Source organism: Wickerhamomyces anomalus (genome assembly GCF_001661255.1).
Source record: "Wickerhamomyces anomalus NRRL Y-366-8 unplaced genomic scaffold WICANscaffold_3, whole genome shotgun sequence".
Taxonomy (NCBI): domain Eukaryota; kingdom Fungi; phylum Ascomycota; class Saccharomycetes; order Phaffomycetales; family Wickerhamomycetaceae; genus Hansenula; species Hansenula anomala.
In genome coordinates, this window is record NW_017567112.1 from 1,697,328 (window position 1) to 1,713,999 (window position 16,672).

Consider the following 16,672-nt stretch of genomic DNA (forward strand, 5'->3'; position numbering starts at 1 on the left):
GACGTTACAAAGGTTGTTTACTGTACTTGGATTTTGGGGAAACTTAACGTTTGTCGGTTCGGTAAGACGTCAGATAATATCTTACACTGATATCAATTGCCAGTGCATTAGATAAAGATATAAGCCTCTAATGTGCGTCATCTTAGTATACTTCGGGAAATATCAAGAGCCAGCACTAAAGCGCAATAACTAGTTGTTGATCCAGCTTTCAACATTAGCCAAATTATATTCTAGCTTTATTCAATTAATAGAAGCATTGTCGCTGGCTTCAACAAGAGTTGAAATATATGGAATATTAAGCATGGGTTGGTCTTTCCAATGGTCTAGACAATATTCGTATCCACTACTCCATTGAACAGTTAGCTTCCAATGACTTTCATAAGCTAGTAAGCTTCAATTATTCCATTACAACGTGAAATGTGGGCCTCGTATAATCGAAACTCATTAATTATAACAGCTTGCATAAAATATGCACATGTAAATTTTGACGAGCACCACAGGAACCATCTTGCTCCACAGAATTATCAGAATTGAAAATATGAGGAGCTAAACATGTGTACTGTCAAAATGAGTTTACATTTTGAAGTTTGAAGCTAACAATAGTCGACTAAAATTCGATTTTGGGGACCTCTGCGATCCAATTGATATTAGAAACCTCTTCTCTGACTCTAGCTGCACTATCGAGCCCAGCAGACCAGGGTACAATAGGGTTGAACCCAGCTTTCAAGGCGTGAAGCAGTACAGTACTGAGCTCTAGTGAAGTATAATCCAAGAACTATAAACAATTATTGTTCTTGGTACAATGCTAATCTTTCCAAACACCTGCATAAAGATGGTATATATATCATGTCATCTAGATTTGAAATTCGAACAAGCGGTGTATTGAACACAGGCTGGCCTCTACAGTCTTTCAATCTTGATTGATGTACATTGGTTACAGAGTACAGTTCCGCGATCCGATCCCCAATATGTACTAAACTGGAGATGACTCAAGTCCAAAGATTAGATAGCCTTGCAGAAAGTCTGTGATTACAGAAAGCAGTATGAGATGTGAGCAGCATACACAAATACTTGAATAGTGTATACATACAGCCATTTGTGCTGGGCCTCCGAAGTTCCAAGAGTATGACATGTGGAATCAATAAGGTTCGATTGAAAAACAACAATAGAGCAGTTTGCGTTATGAAGGAGTTAAGTGAACTACGTTACATAATACAATAATATGTGACTGGCTGATAAGATTATAACGTTTGAAAAAATATTCGAAACTAATTAATTGTAGTTACGTCTGACGTATATTAATTGGAATTAGCTAGCTGCTCTTCGTGGCTCGCGTTATAATAACATCCTTGGCCTTTTCAACTAGCGCTGGTTATTTGGTCACTTATACACATATAAAGCTGTGATTTTTTTTCACATAGGTCCTCAGCTTCTGGAGTTAAGACCAGCGGTACTATATAAATAGTCAGGACTCAGGATGAATGCACTCATGTGTACAGTGGGTACTTGTACTACCTAATGTAATTGGCTAAGAAGAAATTATATCACAAATACAAGTTCCGCATGATTAGTAGAGCAATACCAGAATCATTATATAACGCCATAACAAGATATCGCCGCTACAAGTATTGAACTAATACAGCTGAATCCAATTCAATTATATCAAACACGTCACGTCACGTCATGATTAATTCATCAAATACTTATACGTGAAATGCCAACCTCCATAATTTTATTTAACCTCACCAACTCAGGCAAATATATATAAGTGTTCCGTCTATTTGATGCTCTACAAATACTTCTGAAATAAGCAGCACTTAGTTACTAGCGTACGTGGTATGTTTGTATACATTCAAAGTCTACGACTGCAATCATATAGGAACTCAAATATTTATTGAATCCATTGGCGAAGTCTCAATTAAAAAGCCTATTCGACGTAAATAGTGGTATAAAAGCCGTGATCTCGTTGGCCATTTCTACGTATGTAGAATTCACCCCTTGGTCCTGACTCCTTGACCATCGTGTAGTTGTAGCCAGATTTCCAATATGATTAGCTGAATTTAGCCGCTTCGAAGGTCTTTGCAATATCGTAGTATTTAAGCAACTCTAAATCTGGAACCTTTGCTGCAACCACTCACCACTGGACAGTTATAAGGCCTTAAAGTTGTAATCAGTTGTAAGGTGTACACATGAAGTGATAAGGTATACACAATACAAAGTCTTCAAATTTCGAGCTAGCTGCAAACTGATAGCGCGGATCCTTTTATCAGTTGTAAGTTACCATCTAATTATGCGCTATGATGCATGATATCCGAAGCTTTATTAAACAATGCATAGATGTGGGTAAGTATCGAGACAATGCGCCATACTCTATTTTATATATATGTGTAGAGGATAGTTATAAGCTGTGAGTGTGTAATAGATCATACAAACTAGGTACCGACTTTCGGCGAGCTGCAGGTTGGCAAGGCTCGCAAATGCTCGTTGAAAATATTAATATAATGATCAATTATTAATGTATTGTTTATTTACCGTCGACTAATTATTATAATATATATATTTTGCAGATCATCAGCCGAGTACACTGGTCCCTGGATCACTCAGCTTTATATAATATTATAAATATCATTAATATCATGATCAATATATATCATCATGAGCTAGTAATTTTAAAAACTTCAATATGTGTGAGATATTGTATTGTTGCGACGACGCCGGCATCGTAACTATATTATAATGCAGAATATCCGAATAGGCGCTAGCAAACACTGGCCAGGCTCTGATTAACTTATAATGCTGGCTGAGTGTTCGAATTGATGGTTTGTATATAAAGAAGCAGGCTTCATATAACTCAAAGTGAGGAAATTTTTTTTTTTTGTGAAAATTTACTGGTAGGAGCACACCCAAAGTATAGTACAGACATGATACAGCTGTTCCGATTATTAATCGGCCCCCTTAGCTTAGTGGTAGAGCGTTGCACTTGTAATGCAAAGGTCGCTAGTTAAATTCTGGCAGGAGGCAAATGTTTTTTTGGAATTTTTTTTGCCGCTTTTTAGCATCATAACGCAGTTTTTGATGTTTCTTTTCAATTAAATGCGTTTTATAATAGATATTTTCTTTAAAAATTGACATTTCTGCTCAAAATCGAGTACATTGTTTAGTATTTACTGTTCCATGATCATGGCGCGCGTAAAGGTGCAGCTTCAGTATGTAGCTTGGAAATTCCGCGATTGAAAAACAAAATTTTTGGCAGTTCATGAACAAAGTTAAAACCATAAACTCGAAACAGTCTATCTTTCAACTCTTCCATGAGCTATATTATTACGGCATTTGAGTCAATCATGGCATGACTTATGAATTATTACTTCTAGCTCTTGAGATTTCAAGATGGTTGGGCTCAAATCACGGCGTTTAAGCTAATTACCGGGGCAGAATATATAACGTCTAGTTGGTGTACTGCATCGACAAGATTCTCAATTAATATCAGATTTTGGAATTGGGGTGGGCGCTACTGATAAAAGCATATATGTGTACGTTGACGAACTCTCAAAAGTCTGTCAATTATCTACTATATTATTGGTACTTATAACATATCGAAATATGATACCAAAGACATGGCTCATGAATATGCAGTGTTATCGTGAGACTGAATTCGGATATTGATATTAAAGTTACCATTGGTGATATGCCACAGCTCCAACTGTTTCTAGAAGTTGTACTGTGAAAGGCTAGCACAGGTCTGAACTGCCGTGATGTTCCCTGTGTTTAGCGTCTTCACAATTCTGAGTTACGGTCGATCCTTTAGATGGCATGAGGTTACTTGGTTTCGAGAAACAATAAATGCACAAAAGAGACAGCATTACTGTGAATATGAGTTACTGTTTTGAGCTGTTGGAGGCTTTCTTTTGTGGCTGACCCTTCTAGGTCCTCGGCTCATCATTTTCTTTCACATTACGATTCGCACTAGGTGGCTCCCTGCTAATGCTCTTTAAATTGACGGGTCTCGACATCTAGGAAGCTGGTCTATGACTATAATAATTGGTGACAGAAATCTTGATTTGTGCTGAGATTTTGTTGATTAGTTTTTATAAGCGAACCTTAGAAACGATCTGGGTGTTAACTGTTAAGCTTGGTGTGTTGAACAACTGGTTAGCCAGAAGCGTCGAGGCTAGAGATCTCTTGAAGGTAGCCCAGGAATATTCTAATCAGACTGCTACGATTCTAGTTGTGTAACGTGTCTGTGATTTTGTTAAATATAGCCCAACAAAATGTCAGAGTCAAATTGTAGTTGTTTGATGAACGGTATTATGGTGGAATATACTTAATTATAATTTGACTATACCCGCTCAAACCCATATAACCAGTAGCCAGATATGAACATAGAGGCGTACTGGAGCAATTAATATTTTGCATTCTTTCTATGGGAGCCAGTATAGCTTTCAATAATCTGGTCTCAATTTCGGGTCAAGTTTCCCAAGGATGAGTGCCGGCAGTGTGTTTTAAACAACAATTGACCAAGCGCTGATGCCAATGTCCAAACGTTTTTAGAGTGTAATACTGGTGTTTAGAGTGTTTAAAAAACGTCCTGGGTAGCCAATTCAGTTAGACAGACACATATCTAACCTTTGCATCTATGCGTTTTATCCACCATAATGTTCAAGCTCATACAACACACTGGCTCTGATTCCTGAACCTACCACTCAGCTATATTATTGGTTAGTTAAATGGACACAGCTATAAGACATATGCGTCGTCGAAGAAACCAACTTGAATAGGAAATGTACTAATTAATTATTTAAAGAAGGATATAATTTGGCTGATTTTGACAGCTGGTTCTTGTGGGTTAATTATATTGTGAAACTGTGAAGCTCAACCTTCCCTAGTACAATTAATTATCTAATGTGATCATGAATATATGGGAGCAGTATCACTAATGCTGAAAACTTTTGAATTGCTGGTCCAGATTCCATTCCCTACAAATTATATTAGACGTACTAGACTTCAGTGTGCAACTCAGATCTGGTTGAAACTTGATCCAATATGTATGCTCAATATCTCTCGGAATACAACGTTATTAATCAAAGCTTTTAGAGCCTGATGTCATGATCTTTCTGGTGAAGATTTTGTGTTAGCCTACCTTTCAGTAATATGTACCTCATTTACGTTGTTGTAGAATCTAGGTACATTACCACTTCTAAGTATCAAGTTAACGCTTGGAGGCCCTCTTCACGTCTATATGCTCTCCAAGTTCTAACGGTCGGGACACGGATGTCGGTTCCCACTCTTTGATGTGCATATACGTCATGCATATACGCTGCATCTGCATGTTCAGAATCCAAATCTGAAAAAATCTGACAGAGCACAGCGTCTAATTCATGGGTGTACCTCAACTCTCTTTTCAGACTCCAGCACTCTTCTTATTGTACCTCAGACAACTTAAAGAACAGAGCTGTGATGAGATAAACGCTAGACTCTGAATAGCAGAGAGTTTGATCTTCAAGGAAATATGGAATCTTTACATCACCTTCAAGTACTTGAGGCGCCAGCTCTGTCTTTTGAACTCACAACTAGCTAGCCACACTGAGTATATAATGCATTCGACAATAATATTATTGAATTAAGACAATATAGCTGATACTCTTAAATTAGGTGCTTCTGCATCATTAAATTGATGGTGATGGTGACAGCTCTAGCTCATGTAGTACTACTATTGGACGTAACGTAACTAATAAATAATATATATTCTAGTTCTCGCTAATTATAATAATATTACGCGCTATCATGACCGTATATATCATGAGAACGTTAGGCCGCTTGAAGGCAATCACAACTAGACGAACAAACTCTTATAAGTCTCGTTCATGAATAGATCATGTGTATATTGTATACTCATTAAAATTGAAACTGATAATTCATCATGTACATTAATATTGATCATAATTTAGTTCTACCTTTGCACTGTGACGTCCTGAGACTTCTAGATTAGCAGAATTCATAAATCTAGCTGTACGAGTTGATTCTAACAGCTGGTGAGTAACTCTTCCATTGCAGTGCAATAAATTATTTTACCAATTAAAACAAATTGATATTTAATCAGAATCTCTTTGGTTGATTGTTGATCCATCCGTATGAATAGGAATTTCAAACGTTTCAAAGCACCAGAAATTTATGCCAAAGATGAACTAGAAATTTGCCATCGTATTCTTGCTTATAATATTAATTAATTTGGTCAGCTAGCAGCTTATAGATTCCTTACACTGGTATGCAAGTATTCAGGTAGCAATTGGTATTTCAAGACATTTGAATTCTCAGCTATTCTTATGGATAGAATTCGAAACGATACCAGCTGGTTGTACACCTGTATTAGCCTTCAAATAGTTGTCCAATGCAACCAACTAGTTTAAGGTTGTGATCATTCATCTATCAGTGTTCAAATGTCAATCAACTCCACCAGCTTTGAATGTCGAGACAATTGGACCAACCGTCATAAAATACTGACCCTCTTAGTTCCCACCTGCTTCACAACCAAAGAGTCAAGCCAGATTAATTCAATAGCTAGTATCCAATATCCTATACCTTTGTAGCTTCAACCAGCTGACAATCACTCCCGTACATTTCGACTTCATTATGCCCAATATGGCTGCTCGACGCGACGCCCAAGTTTTTATGACAGCTTCGCGAATTCGCGAGTCACGATAAGCCGAAGAGTCAAAATCCTATTAACCGAGCTCATCAAAAAGCATTTTCGAGTCTAACTTCAACACTTTTAACTCTTCTTAGTCTTTTACATTACTTATCACTTGAAAGCTGGTCTACAATTGTGCAGATATGTCACGTTTGAGCAAGATTAATCTTGAGAGTCCCAATGCTGTTGGTTCGTTTGTTCAGTTTGCCAGATTACTATCCAATCCATTAGTTTATGACAAAATTAATGACTTTATAACCAATAACAAAGATTCAGTCTTTGATATTGTTCAATATTCCGCTATTTTAATATCAGAAATCATAAGAAACTATCCAAAATTGAAGCATTTGATTAGAAAACTACTGTTCAGATTCAAATTGATAAAAGTTGAAAGTAATGAAAAAGTTGATGATCAAGAACCACAATTAACAGAAACCCAACAGTATTATTCCACGGTATTCAGATCCATGTATGGTTATATTTCAGATATAAGAATTGCGCAAGGTATATTTGCTATCTTCCCATACATATCCACATTTCTAAAAGATTATAACTCTTTGGAGAAACTGAAGAATATAAACACAAAAGATAAACTATTTGATTTCACAACATGGGCAATTTTCGCTATTTACACAGTATTCGAAAACTTGGGGTTCTTACTTTCACATGACTTCATCCATGATAATTTCAATCACCTTCTTTTACCACAACATAGAAAGGACAAGGGTCTTTCTTCATCGGATTGGTATTATGTTTATTCATGCAGATTTTGGTGTTTATGGAATGCAATTGAAGTGTTGAAAGATTTGAAGAATGGTGTTCAATTTAATCTACTGTGTGATTTGATTTTAAGTTACCATTGGTCAACTACTACTGGTGCACTCGATAAAACTTCATTTGCAATTATAGGATTTGCTAATTCATTTACAAAATTTAGAAGATTACTACGTCAATAGATGTCATTCAACTCCCTAAACCATGTAATTTATGCAAATTATTCATTAATTATTGTAATTATTCAGGATTCTCCTTCAAAAATTTAGTATGTTCTATCAATTGTGGACAGAATGTTTTTGGATCTTGACCCCAGTATTCTTTAAACTTCAAACCAATTCCTATATCTGTAACTGGTGATTCACCTTTATAGTCTTTACATAAAGCAGCAGTGACAATCTGGAATATTCTCAATTCAAAATCATAACCTGCAGCTTCTGTTGAAGACATATACATTCTAATATGTTTACCATCAATGATAATCTCTTCATCGTGTAATAAGGCAAATGGTACCAACTTTGGATAACTTAGATGCATAAAGAAAACATCAGCTTTTTTAGCATTAGGTGCTTCAATCAATTCATTATGTTCACCTAAATGTGAGCCTTTCAATGAGTTTTCATAGTCTATTATTGGATCAGCTTGACCCAATGCTTTACTGCTAAATTCACCAGCTTTATGATGATGTCCAATGAATTTAAAAGGTTGTAAGACTTGATAGAATTTGTTTCCAAGGACAAACGCAGCTGCAATGAAAGTTTCTTTATCACCTTCGCCTGCTGAACCTTGGGTAAACAAAGTGTAATATAATTTGGGGCCAAAAACATTATAATATAATGATAACAACAAAGTCTTTGCATGTTTTGTCTTGTTGATCAAAATCATACCACTTTCACTTGATGGGTTTGGTAAAGTGATTTCCAAATCATGGAAACTAACATCTTTGTTTATATCAAAGTTTGTTGGATCTTGACCTTTATAAGGGCCTCTAACGATTTGATTTGTTACATTAACTCCTGCAATTTCAAAGTATTTTGGATGTGTTGTTCTTGCCCATGCATCTGGCCATATAACCAATCCATGATCTTTCATAACTTTGGAATTAAATAATGGGGTTGGATCTCTCATTGGAACATTGTCAGCATCTAAAAATAAAATGTTTTCGAATTTTGAAACCAAGAATGCAAGATTTTTATATTGATATCCTGAGATTTTAGCTTCTAATTTTTTAGAAATATCACCAATTTCTTGATGTAACACTGAACAACGAGAATTAAATTTTGGTAAAATAACTTCACATAATTCTTCTTCATATTCACTTTCATCACCGATAAACACTTCAATTGGTAAATTACATCCTAGGGTTCTCAATTGTTGAATCCCAATGAATGCTAGCCAAGAAAATTTAATACCACCAACAAAAACAATACCATTACCAAAAGGTTTTGAATCATCATTATGGAAACTAACATGTTTATCTGCTAAAATATCATTTAAATATGATTTATGAGATTCTTTTAATCTTCTGAATGAAACATCATCAAATTCTAACAAGTTTGATAAATAATCCTTTGAATAAACAAAATCATCGTCTGTAGCGAATTTTTCTTTAGCCTTTTCACCATTTTTATAATTTATTAATGGAGCAACTGATGGAATATTGTCATTAACTAATTTGAAAACCCAGTTATATCCCTTTTGATGTTTTGTTTCACCTCCAACGACACCTTGGTCAAGATTTGATCCTGTGAAATCTGCAAACTTAGCTTGGAAAGAACTTTGGGTGGTTTTAGAAGTGGTGAAATATAGTACAGTTAAAACTATACCAAAAAAGATTGTTATCCTCTGAACTCTTTTTGGAATGGCCATATTGAAGAGGAAATTACAACAAAAGCTTGATGAAGGTATTTTCTCCGATTTAATGAAGCCTTTGAAGAATTCTTGAGTCTTTCACTTGGATTTGAATGCTGTTGAAATGCTGATGGTTGTTAAATTTCACTCTTTGATGTTTTGATTCAATCTTCAACAAAAGAAAAAAAATAAAAAAAACTTGATCGCGTCTGGTAAATGCACTACTACAGCAATTACTTTTGACATGTAAGTACAAAATTAATGATAAATACTTATGACCTTTGAAACAGATGAATAAGGGTAGTCCAATAGGCTGGGTAGACTAGCTATCATTCTTTTTTTATCTGACTTTTTGTCGTTCGTAATGGTCTATTTTTGTCTTTTCCTACTTCAAATGGACAAAATTTGGTCTACAACAAATACAAAACAGTTGAATATCATAAACCCATAAACAATGTAACCAGGAAACAGCCAATGATTATTGACTTGACTACTTTGCAGCAGCATTAACCTCAACACCAGTGACAATAGTGACTTTTTCAGTGGTTGGTTTAGCTGCCAATTTCAAAGCAGCAAGTGCAACATCTTCACCATGTATTGGAGACATTGCGAATCTAGCTAATGGTGTACCAGCTGTCCAGCCTGCCACTATTCCAAAATATTTATTCCCAAACCATTTTTGCTCTTTTCTTTCCCCTAATAAAATACCTGGTCTCAAGATAATGGTATTTTCAAAATCCAATTTAAGAACAGCATCTTCTAGTTCACCTTTCATTTTCAAATAAGGAAACATCGATCCACTGGAAGCACCAATAGAAGAAATCAAGACATACTTTTTGACTCCTTTGGCCTTTGCGGCTTTTGCCATCTCCAAGTTCAGATCATAATCAATCTTGTATTGTTTATCAAGACCTCCAGCTTTTGCTCTTGTAGTACCCAAACCTGAAAAGAAGGCATCAATAGGCCCTTCAACCTCTTGAAGTTTTTCAGCCCACTTGGTTGAATCTTTCTCTAAAATGACCTGGATTTTAGAATCCGATGCATTATCAGGTTCACTTCTACCTAAACTGAAGATTTTCTTGTAATACTCTGGAGAGTGTTTCAAAATGAAGTTACCACACAAACCGGTTGATCCAATGATGAAAGCAGACATGATTGATAGCTTTGAAGCAGTTTATTGAGAAAAAAAAACGGTTACTGGAAAAGAGCAAAAGTTTCTACAACGACAAAACAAAAACATTTGTGCAGGCCACTCCATCAACACTTTTTTTTCGCGAAAGTGTTTTGTTTTGTTTTGGCGCTGTCCTTTTCTTGCTTAAGTTACACATTACAAAATACAACTACACGGTTCAAACAGGTTACAATGTGGATCAAATTAGTTTATAAAAGCGTGGATATTTTCATGAAACCATTAATATAGAGAGTGGAAACATTCGGAGTGGTTTTTCTCACCAAGTTTGAAGCTCTTCAAAATAATCAACTCTACCTTTGGTTGCATCAAGATTTTGGCTAACTGCATCTCTAATACCATCAACCATTGCATTATGAGCACATGTCATTACACCAACACTATTTTCTTCAGCTTCCTCCAAATCCTCTCTGATGAGCTGGTCAATATTAGGTCTGCCAAATCTGAATTCAACAAAATCAAGATATCTAGAGACAATTTCATGTGGCGTTGAATCTTGTGGAAGTTTCTTATTGCTGTTCCGTTGACTCATATCATTGATACTAGCATCTTCCTTTTCATTAAAGTAAGATTCAGATGAGATTGAGCCAAATTTGGAACCAAGACTGGAATCTGCTTTTGTGATATAAATTATGACATCCAATGGTAGACTCTTTAAAGTCAACAACTCTTCATAAAACCAATCAATTGAATGCCAATTCCTGATAACCCAATACAATTTGATATGTTTGTTTGAAATTTGTGCCAATTTTTTAGCATAAGCATAAATACCAGGGATACCATTACCGCCAGCATATAGAAGACAAGTATCATAATGTTTCATTGGTTTGGGATCGCCATATGGACCTTCGACTGTGACTTTGATTTTTCCAGTCTTGTTTGACTGACTTGCCAAATCTTTGTGAACCTGAGATGTTACACCACCCTTGATTTTGGCGTAAACACAAACTTCATTTTCATTATCCGAAACTAAAGTGAATGGATGTGATTGAAAAAATGTGGTTGGTCTCAAAAAATGAATATAACCAAAAGATCCTGGAAATGCATTCCAATATTTGGGTTTGGGAATACGAATCTTTAATGTTTCGTCAGAAACAACGGTCACAGTTGCTGTTCTCACCCCAAAACTGAAAAGTCTTCCAATCCTTACAGCCCTGTCAAAAGCCCAAATAGCAGCCATAGAGTATGCAAATTCAGAATATTTGAAATTATGGATATGAATCCAACTCGCAGTTAAAAATAATACAGCCATTGCAATATGTATCAATAAAAACAATTCATAATAATGAGTTCTAGTCCAATGTATTGCTGAAACCATGATTATTCCACCAACTATTCCTGCAACAATACCCCATTTATACCAGTGTGTTGCAATCCTTTGTTCAAATCTACCACTTGCTTTTGATTGGATGTGTAAAGAAGCAGCATGTACAACAATCAAAAGGAAATTGAATCTGGAGATCCATTTATGGTAAGTTATGAATGTTGACTGTTTCCAACCGGTGAGCCATATTAAAAAATTGTTCCTTCCAGCAAACAAATATGTTAATTGGAATCCATACAAGGCAAGAATTCCTGCTCTTATACCAATGTAAACAGACATTTGACTTGTTTGATTAGGAAAGAAAGTATTTCTTTGAACAAAATGATATCTGGCTCCTTCAAAGATAACATTGAGCAGGAAGAAACCAAATATCACAATAGATTCACCCCTTGTTGGTAAAAGACCTGAAAGCATTGATAGTCTTCTCCCGAATGGGTAAACAGCTTGGGTATGTTTTTTGTTTGAGAACATAGCTGGCATGGTGATATTTTTTCTTATTTTGTTCACGAGACTATAGTTAAAATGCCCACTAGCAAATGCCATCTTTGAAGTTAAATTAGCTAGAGCAGCACCCAAAAAAATCACAGCCCAATAACCCATTATACCACCTCCAAAATATATTGAGTCGGCAATCATTCCATAGAAGGCCCAATAAGTTCCATAAGCACTATCATAAGCTGTTGAATTGTAATGGTCAATTGGACTTTTGATCACTGAAGAAATGTTGAACCCAGAAATATCAGTTGTTTTAACCATATACTTGGTACCATTTTTATATGCTTGTCTTAAGTCAGCGGAGTCCAAGGTAACATTAAGGTTTTCACAGTATTGAATCAAAATATATTCAGCTTTTGTATTGTTGATTGATGTTTTTTCATAGATACAATTCATTAATGAAGCCTTTGCGGCAGGATCAAGACATTGACAAGAATATGACTGATCATTATCATCCTCACAAAACAATGCAGTGTGTGTCAAGGCATATTTACAACCAATTACCACCAGCTCGTCATGACTATAACGGAATTTTTCAACTGCTGAAACTATGATGAATAAGTGAAGCCAGCTTAATATTGATGTCAGTTTCATATCTGGCGAGATTGTGCGTACTAGGTTATCTGTTTACTCAATTACAATCAGCATTGAGCTACTACTCGAAACAGCGCGAAGTGTGCTTCATATAATCAAAGATCATGATGACTGTTCTTTCTTGTTGTTTGGTTCTGGAAGAAAATGTGCCTTTTGTGAGTGCTACTTTAAGAACTTTTCCCTATAATCAATTTGTCAGGAAGGCCAAGAGTATATGCACTGGTTTTCAAAGTTTAAGTGTATTTCTTTCAAAAGGACCTGCGTTTTGGAGACAGTGCTGGTGGAGTTTGATACAAAAGAAGCCCAGATATGTCAGTTTTATGTCAAACATGAACATACTATAGCCCCGGTTTTTATGAGAAGGGGCTGAAAACATGGGAAACTTATTCAAAAATTAAGACAACTTTGGCTATGGCCGATGCAGAAAGCACTATTATTTTTTACAATTCAACGTAATTATGTACATTTGGTTTTAGTTGAAGAGGTTGAATCAGATCATGGTTTATTTAAAGATAGAAACAAGTATGTCTCAAAAGCTATCCTTATCCAAACTTTGGTCAAGGCTTGTGTGCTGGATGGATAATTTTTAAATGTGAATGAACCACTATATTCAGGCATACTTACAGTGAATCAATATCTAATGGAATACCTGATTTCTTTGAGTTCCTGCTCATTAAAGTTCAAGTTCGATAGGCCCCAAATAAGTGGATCAATGATCTCTACATCCTTCAAGGAAACTCGGGCTATCAGTTCATTTAGGCAAAATGCAGATCATCATCAATTTAATTAAACCCTTGTAGATTTGAATACATACGTCGTTTTCAAGAACTTTTTGTTTTCCGCAGCTGTTTGGTGACTGTGCCATCAAAAGAGGCTGTCAACACTGCGTCAAGTATGCAATCAAAGAAAACAGATGCATCGGGATTCGGAATTCTTGTTCAGCCTCCGACACATACAAGATCGAAAGATACAACACTGAAGGCAAGTATATTGTATTTCGGCCATACCAAGTTTTATTTTGTAGTTCAAGAGTAGCGATCTAGAACCTGGATAGATCAGCCCAAGACTCGTGTACGCCGTTAATTGCGACCCTATACAGTTCTAGGGATCGGCCTTCCATCAACTTATCGTTTTCATCTACGATCTAGTACAACCTCTGATTTTTTTCATTAATGCTCTCAAATCTATGCCCATACTCTCCTATGATAGCTTCTTAAAAGCTTTGTCTAGGTGCGATGTGGCATCATAATTCATTTTGGTTTTGGTTTGAACGATTATAACCTCATGACTTTTGAAAAGGACGAGCTTGATATGTAGATATCAGACAATATAGAAGCTGAGCTGTACCCTCATAATACGTAGGTCGCCAAGAGCATGGAATTAGGCATTAGTAATTGTTGATAATCATTTGTGGTTGTATACTTGAGAATCGAGATCTATCTTTCGCAGATAACGTCTGCTGCCACCTCGCCCATTAGAATGAAGAGATAAAATATACAAAGCCTTCATATGGATCAAAAATCGGCGCAACTAGAATTCATGTAGAGTTTGCCCAAAAATGAGGTGAAAGAAGTGTACCAAGGAATCATACTTCAAGCAGCTGTTGACAGATGTGAAACCGACTACTCTGATATATGTAATTACTTTATAAAAAACTTTTCCATAAACTCATACACAATATCCTTAACAACATTCCCAAATACATAATTAAATACATGAATTACCCAATCCAAACCATTATTTACAAAGATGGGGGGCTCAATTTTGGTAATTCTTGGATATATTGATCAAATGCAATTCCTTCTTTTCTTTTTCATAACATTCATAAACAAACTTCAATAAATAAAGTTTTCAATTCATCTTCATGATCAAGCCATTGCACCAATTCCAACAACTAACAGTTGTGAAGCAACAGTTTTGGACCACATTGCAATTCTTTTATTTCTTTGTTCAATTTCATATTCATGAACATGTTTTAACCAATCAATGTAAATCTCAGTTGAAATCAAATCTAACAATTTACATTCACTTAATGTTGAAACATTTTCTAAATCATCCAATTTTTTAACAACTCTAAAATTCAATGGTGGTAAAATATTTGGAGAACTTGTTTCAAAACTTTCAGTTCTTTTATTATTAACATAACTGATGATTGGTTTTAAATCCTCCATTGAAATTAATTTCTCACCATTTGAAAAAGCTGGTTCCTCTGTTGGGATTTTAGCTTTTAAATCATTAAATTGAATCTTAAAATCAACAACAATATATTTTGAAGAAGTGATTTCATCATCTTCAATAACTGGCTGCATTATATCAGCTGTTATATCAGCTTTACCATCAACTAACCAATTGAATTGTGTGCCATTTAAACCTAAAGCATCAATATCAATTGGATCTAATTTCAATCTTGTTATACGTTTCCAAGGATTCAAATCATCTTCAATATCACTAACATAAGCATATTTATGTTGTCTTTTATGGATGGTATATAATGAATTATTAACTGAACCTGTTATTGTACTTGCATTGAAAAAATCAACTAATAACCATTGGATTCTAACTTTTGGTAATTCACAGTTATAAATTGCAAATTCTAAAGGTTTTTCACCATTTTTAGGATAAATTTTCAAAAAAGAATCCAAAATTTTCAGATTCCCCAATTCATAATTCTTATTTGTAAACCAATCAACTTCTGATTCATTTGAATTCATATCTCTTCTATCAATAGTTCCAGTTAATCCATGAATCTCAACATTTTCAATCATACCTTTTATATGATAATATTTTTTAAATGATAAAGTCAATTTAATATGATCAGCTTTTAAATCTAATTTTAAACCTTTATCATCAACTGTGGTGATTTTCACTTTTTTAAAATCAATCATACCATCTTTCCATTCAGGAACAACAGCATCCTCAAATTTAATGTCAAAACTTGGATTTAACCAAGATATAAACTTCCCAGTTAATTTACCAACTAGTTCTTTAGCAAATAATGAATTCAATCCATAAAATAATAATGAAAAAAAAGTTGTAGTACCTAAAATTACCCATATTATATGACTCAATATAAACCAAGAGAAAAAAGCACTAATTTCATCAATGTTAAAAGGGCGATAACCTTTAATCAAAAACCATTTGGATCTAATGGCGAATCTTTCCCAAGGATTATTAGCCTGGGATAGCAATGTTTCTTTAGTTATAGTGGTTGCAACCTTACCGCCAGCAATAGTACTACCGACAGCAACATTATGTTGATTGATGGTGGCTGGTAATTTTGGAGCTTCATAGTTTGTTAGAGCTTTAGAATCCCTCCATATTGGGTTTATTGAATGGATTTGGCGATACCGTATTAATGATTTTGATGGGTTGCTGACGATAGTGTTCAAGTTGTGGTGTAGTAGCGAATGATCACGATGCTGGTGAAGGTTCCAAGGGTTTCTTGCTGCCACCACCTTGAACAGAGGTGAAAACAGGCTCCTTGAACTGAGACTCAGACGAGATATGGGTTGGAATGGGTTGATCAGTGGCATGTCAGTTCAAAAGGCCATAACTTATGTTTTTTTGAGGTTTAATAAAGCTTCTCACGTACTTGTGGAGGTGTGGTGAAAATTCTCGGGATATGGCAAGCACTTAGGTTATGGGGATGAAAGCAAGCTATAGCAACTGGTTTGGAAATATGATCTATCTTTTACAATAGTATATTCTTGACTTTCTCAACTCTTTTGTATCTTTTTCTCTCTTTAGCTCTTGATCCTTT

At 35.2% G+C, this 16,672-nt stretch overlaps 5 protein-coding genes and 1 non-coding gene across 6 annotated transcripts; 2 read left to right on the forward strand and 4 right to left on the reverse strand.

Moving 5' to 3' along the window:
* The first annotated feature begins 2,949 nt into the window (after positions 1-2,949).
* WICANDRAFT_t62 lies at positions 2,950-3,021 on the forward strand. The gene has a single exon. It is a non-coding gene; the product is annotated as a tRNA-Thr (tRNA).
* Positions 3,022-6,828: 3,807 nt separating this feature from the next.
* Positions 6,829-7,641, forward strand: WICANDRAFT_78891 (uncharacterized protein; the record flags this gene model as incomplete). Its single annotated transcript, XM_019184804.1, has 1 exon — positions 6,829-7,641. The coding sequence occupies one exon, from the start codon at positions 6,829-6,831 to the stop codon at positions 7,639-7,641; it is 813 nt and encodes a 270-aa protein (XP_019039493.1).
* Positions 7,642-7,828: 187 nt separating this feature from the next.
* WICANDRAFT_23839 (alpha-mannosyltransferase) lies at positions 7,829-9,079 on the reverse strand (the record flags this gene model as incomplete). Its single annotated transcript, XM_019181004.1, has 2 exons — positions 7,829-8,052; positions 8,107-9,079. Coding segments are annotated over 2 exons (1,197 nt in total), but the record flags the coding sequence as incomplete, so codon positions are not given.
* Positions 9,080-9,800: 721 nt separating this feature from the next.
* Positions 9,801-10,463, reverse strand: FMP52 (Fmp52p; the record flags this gene model as incomplete). Its single annotated transcript, XM_019181771.1, has 1 exon — positions 9,801-10,463. One exon carries the CDS (start codon positions 10,461-10,463, stop codon positions 9,801-9,803), a length of 663 nt encoding a protein of 220 aa, XP_019039495.1.
* A 295-nt stretch (positions 10,464-10,758) lies between these two features.
* WICANDRAFT_31099 (uncharacterized protein) lies at positions 10,759-12,912 on the reverse strand (the record flags this gene model as incomplete). The annotated part of the gene is made up of 1 exon (XM_019181799.1): positions 10,759-12,912. One exon carries the CDS (start codon positions 12,910-12,912, stop codon positions 10,759-10,761), a length of 2,154 nt encoding a protein of 717 aa, XP_019039496.1.
* Positions 12,913-14,666: 1,754 nt separating this feature from the next.
* On the reverse strand, positions 14,667-16,669 carry MDM32 (Mdm32p). The gene has a single exon (XM_019182573.1). It carries the CDS (start codon positions 16,443-16,445, stop codon positions 14,781-14,783), a length of 1,665 nt encoding a protein of 554 aa, XP_019039497.1. The 5' UTR covers positions 16,446-16,669; the 3' UTR covers positions 14,667-14,780.
* Between the last annotated feature and the right edge of the window lie 3 nt (positions 16,670-16,672).

Coding starts and splice junctions, on each gene's coding strand:
- MDM32 (XM_019182573.1), bottom strand. CDS start 16,445: ATGCCACTGATCAACCCATTCCAACCCATATCTCGTCTGAGTCTCAGT.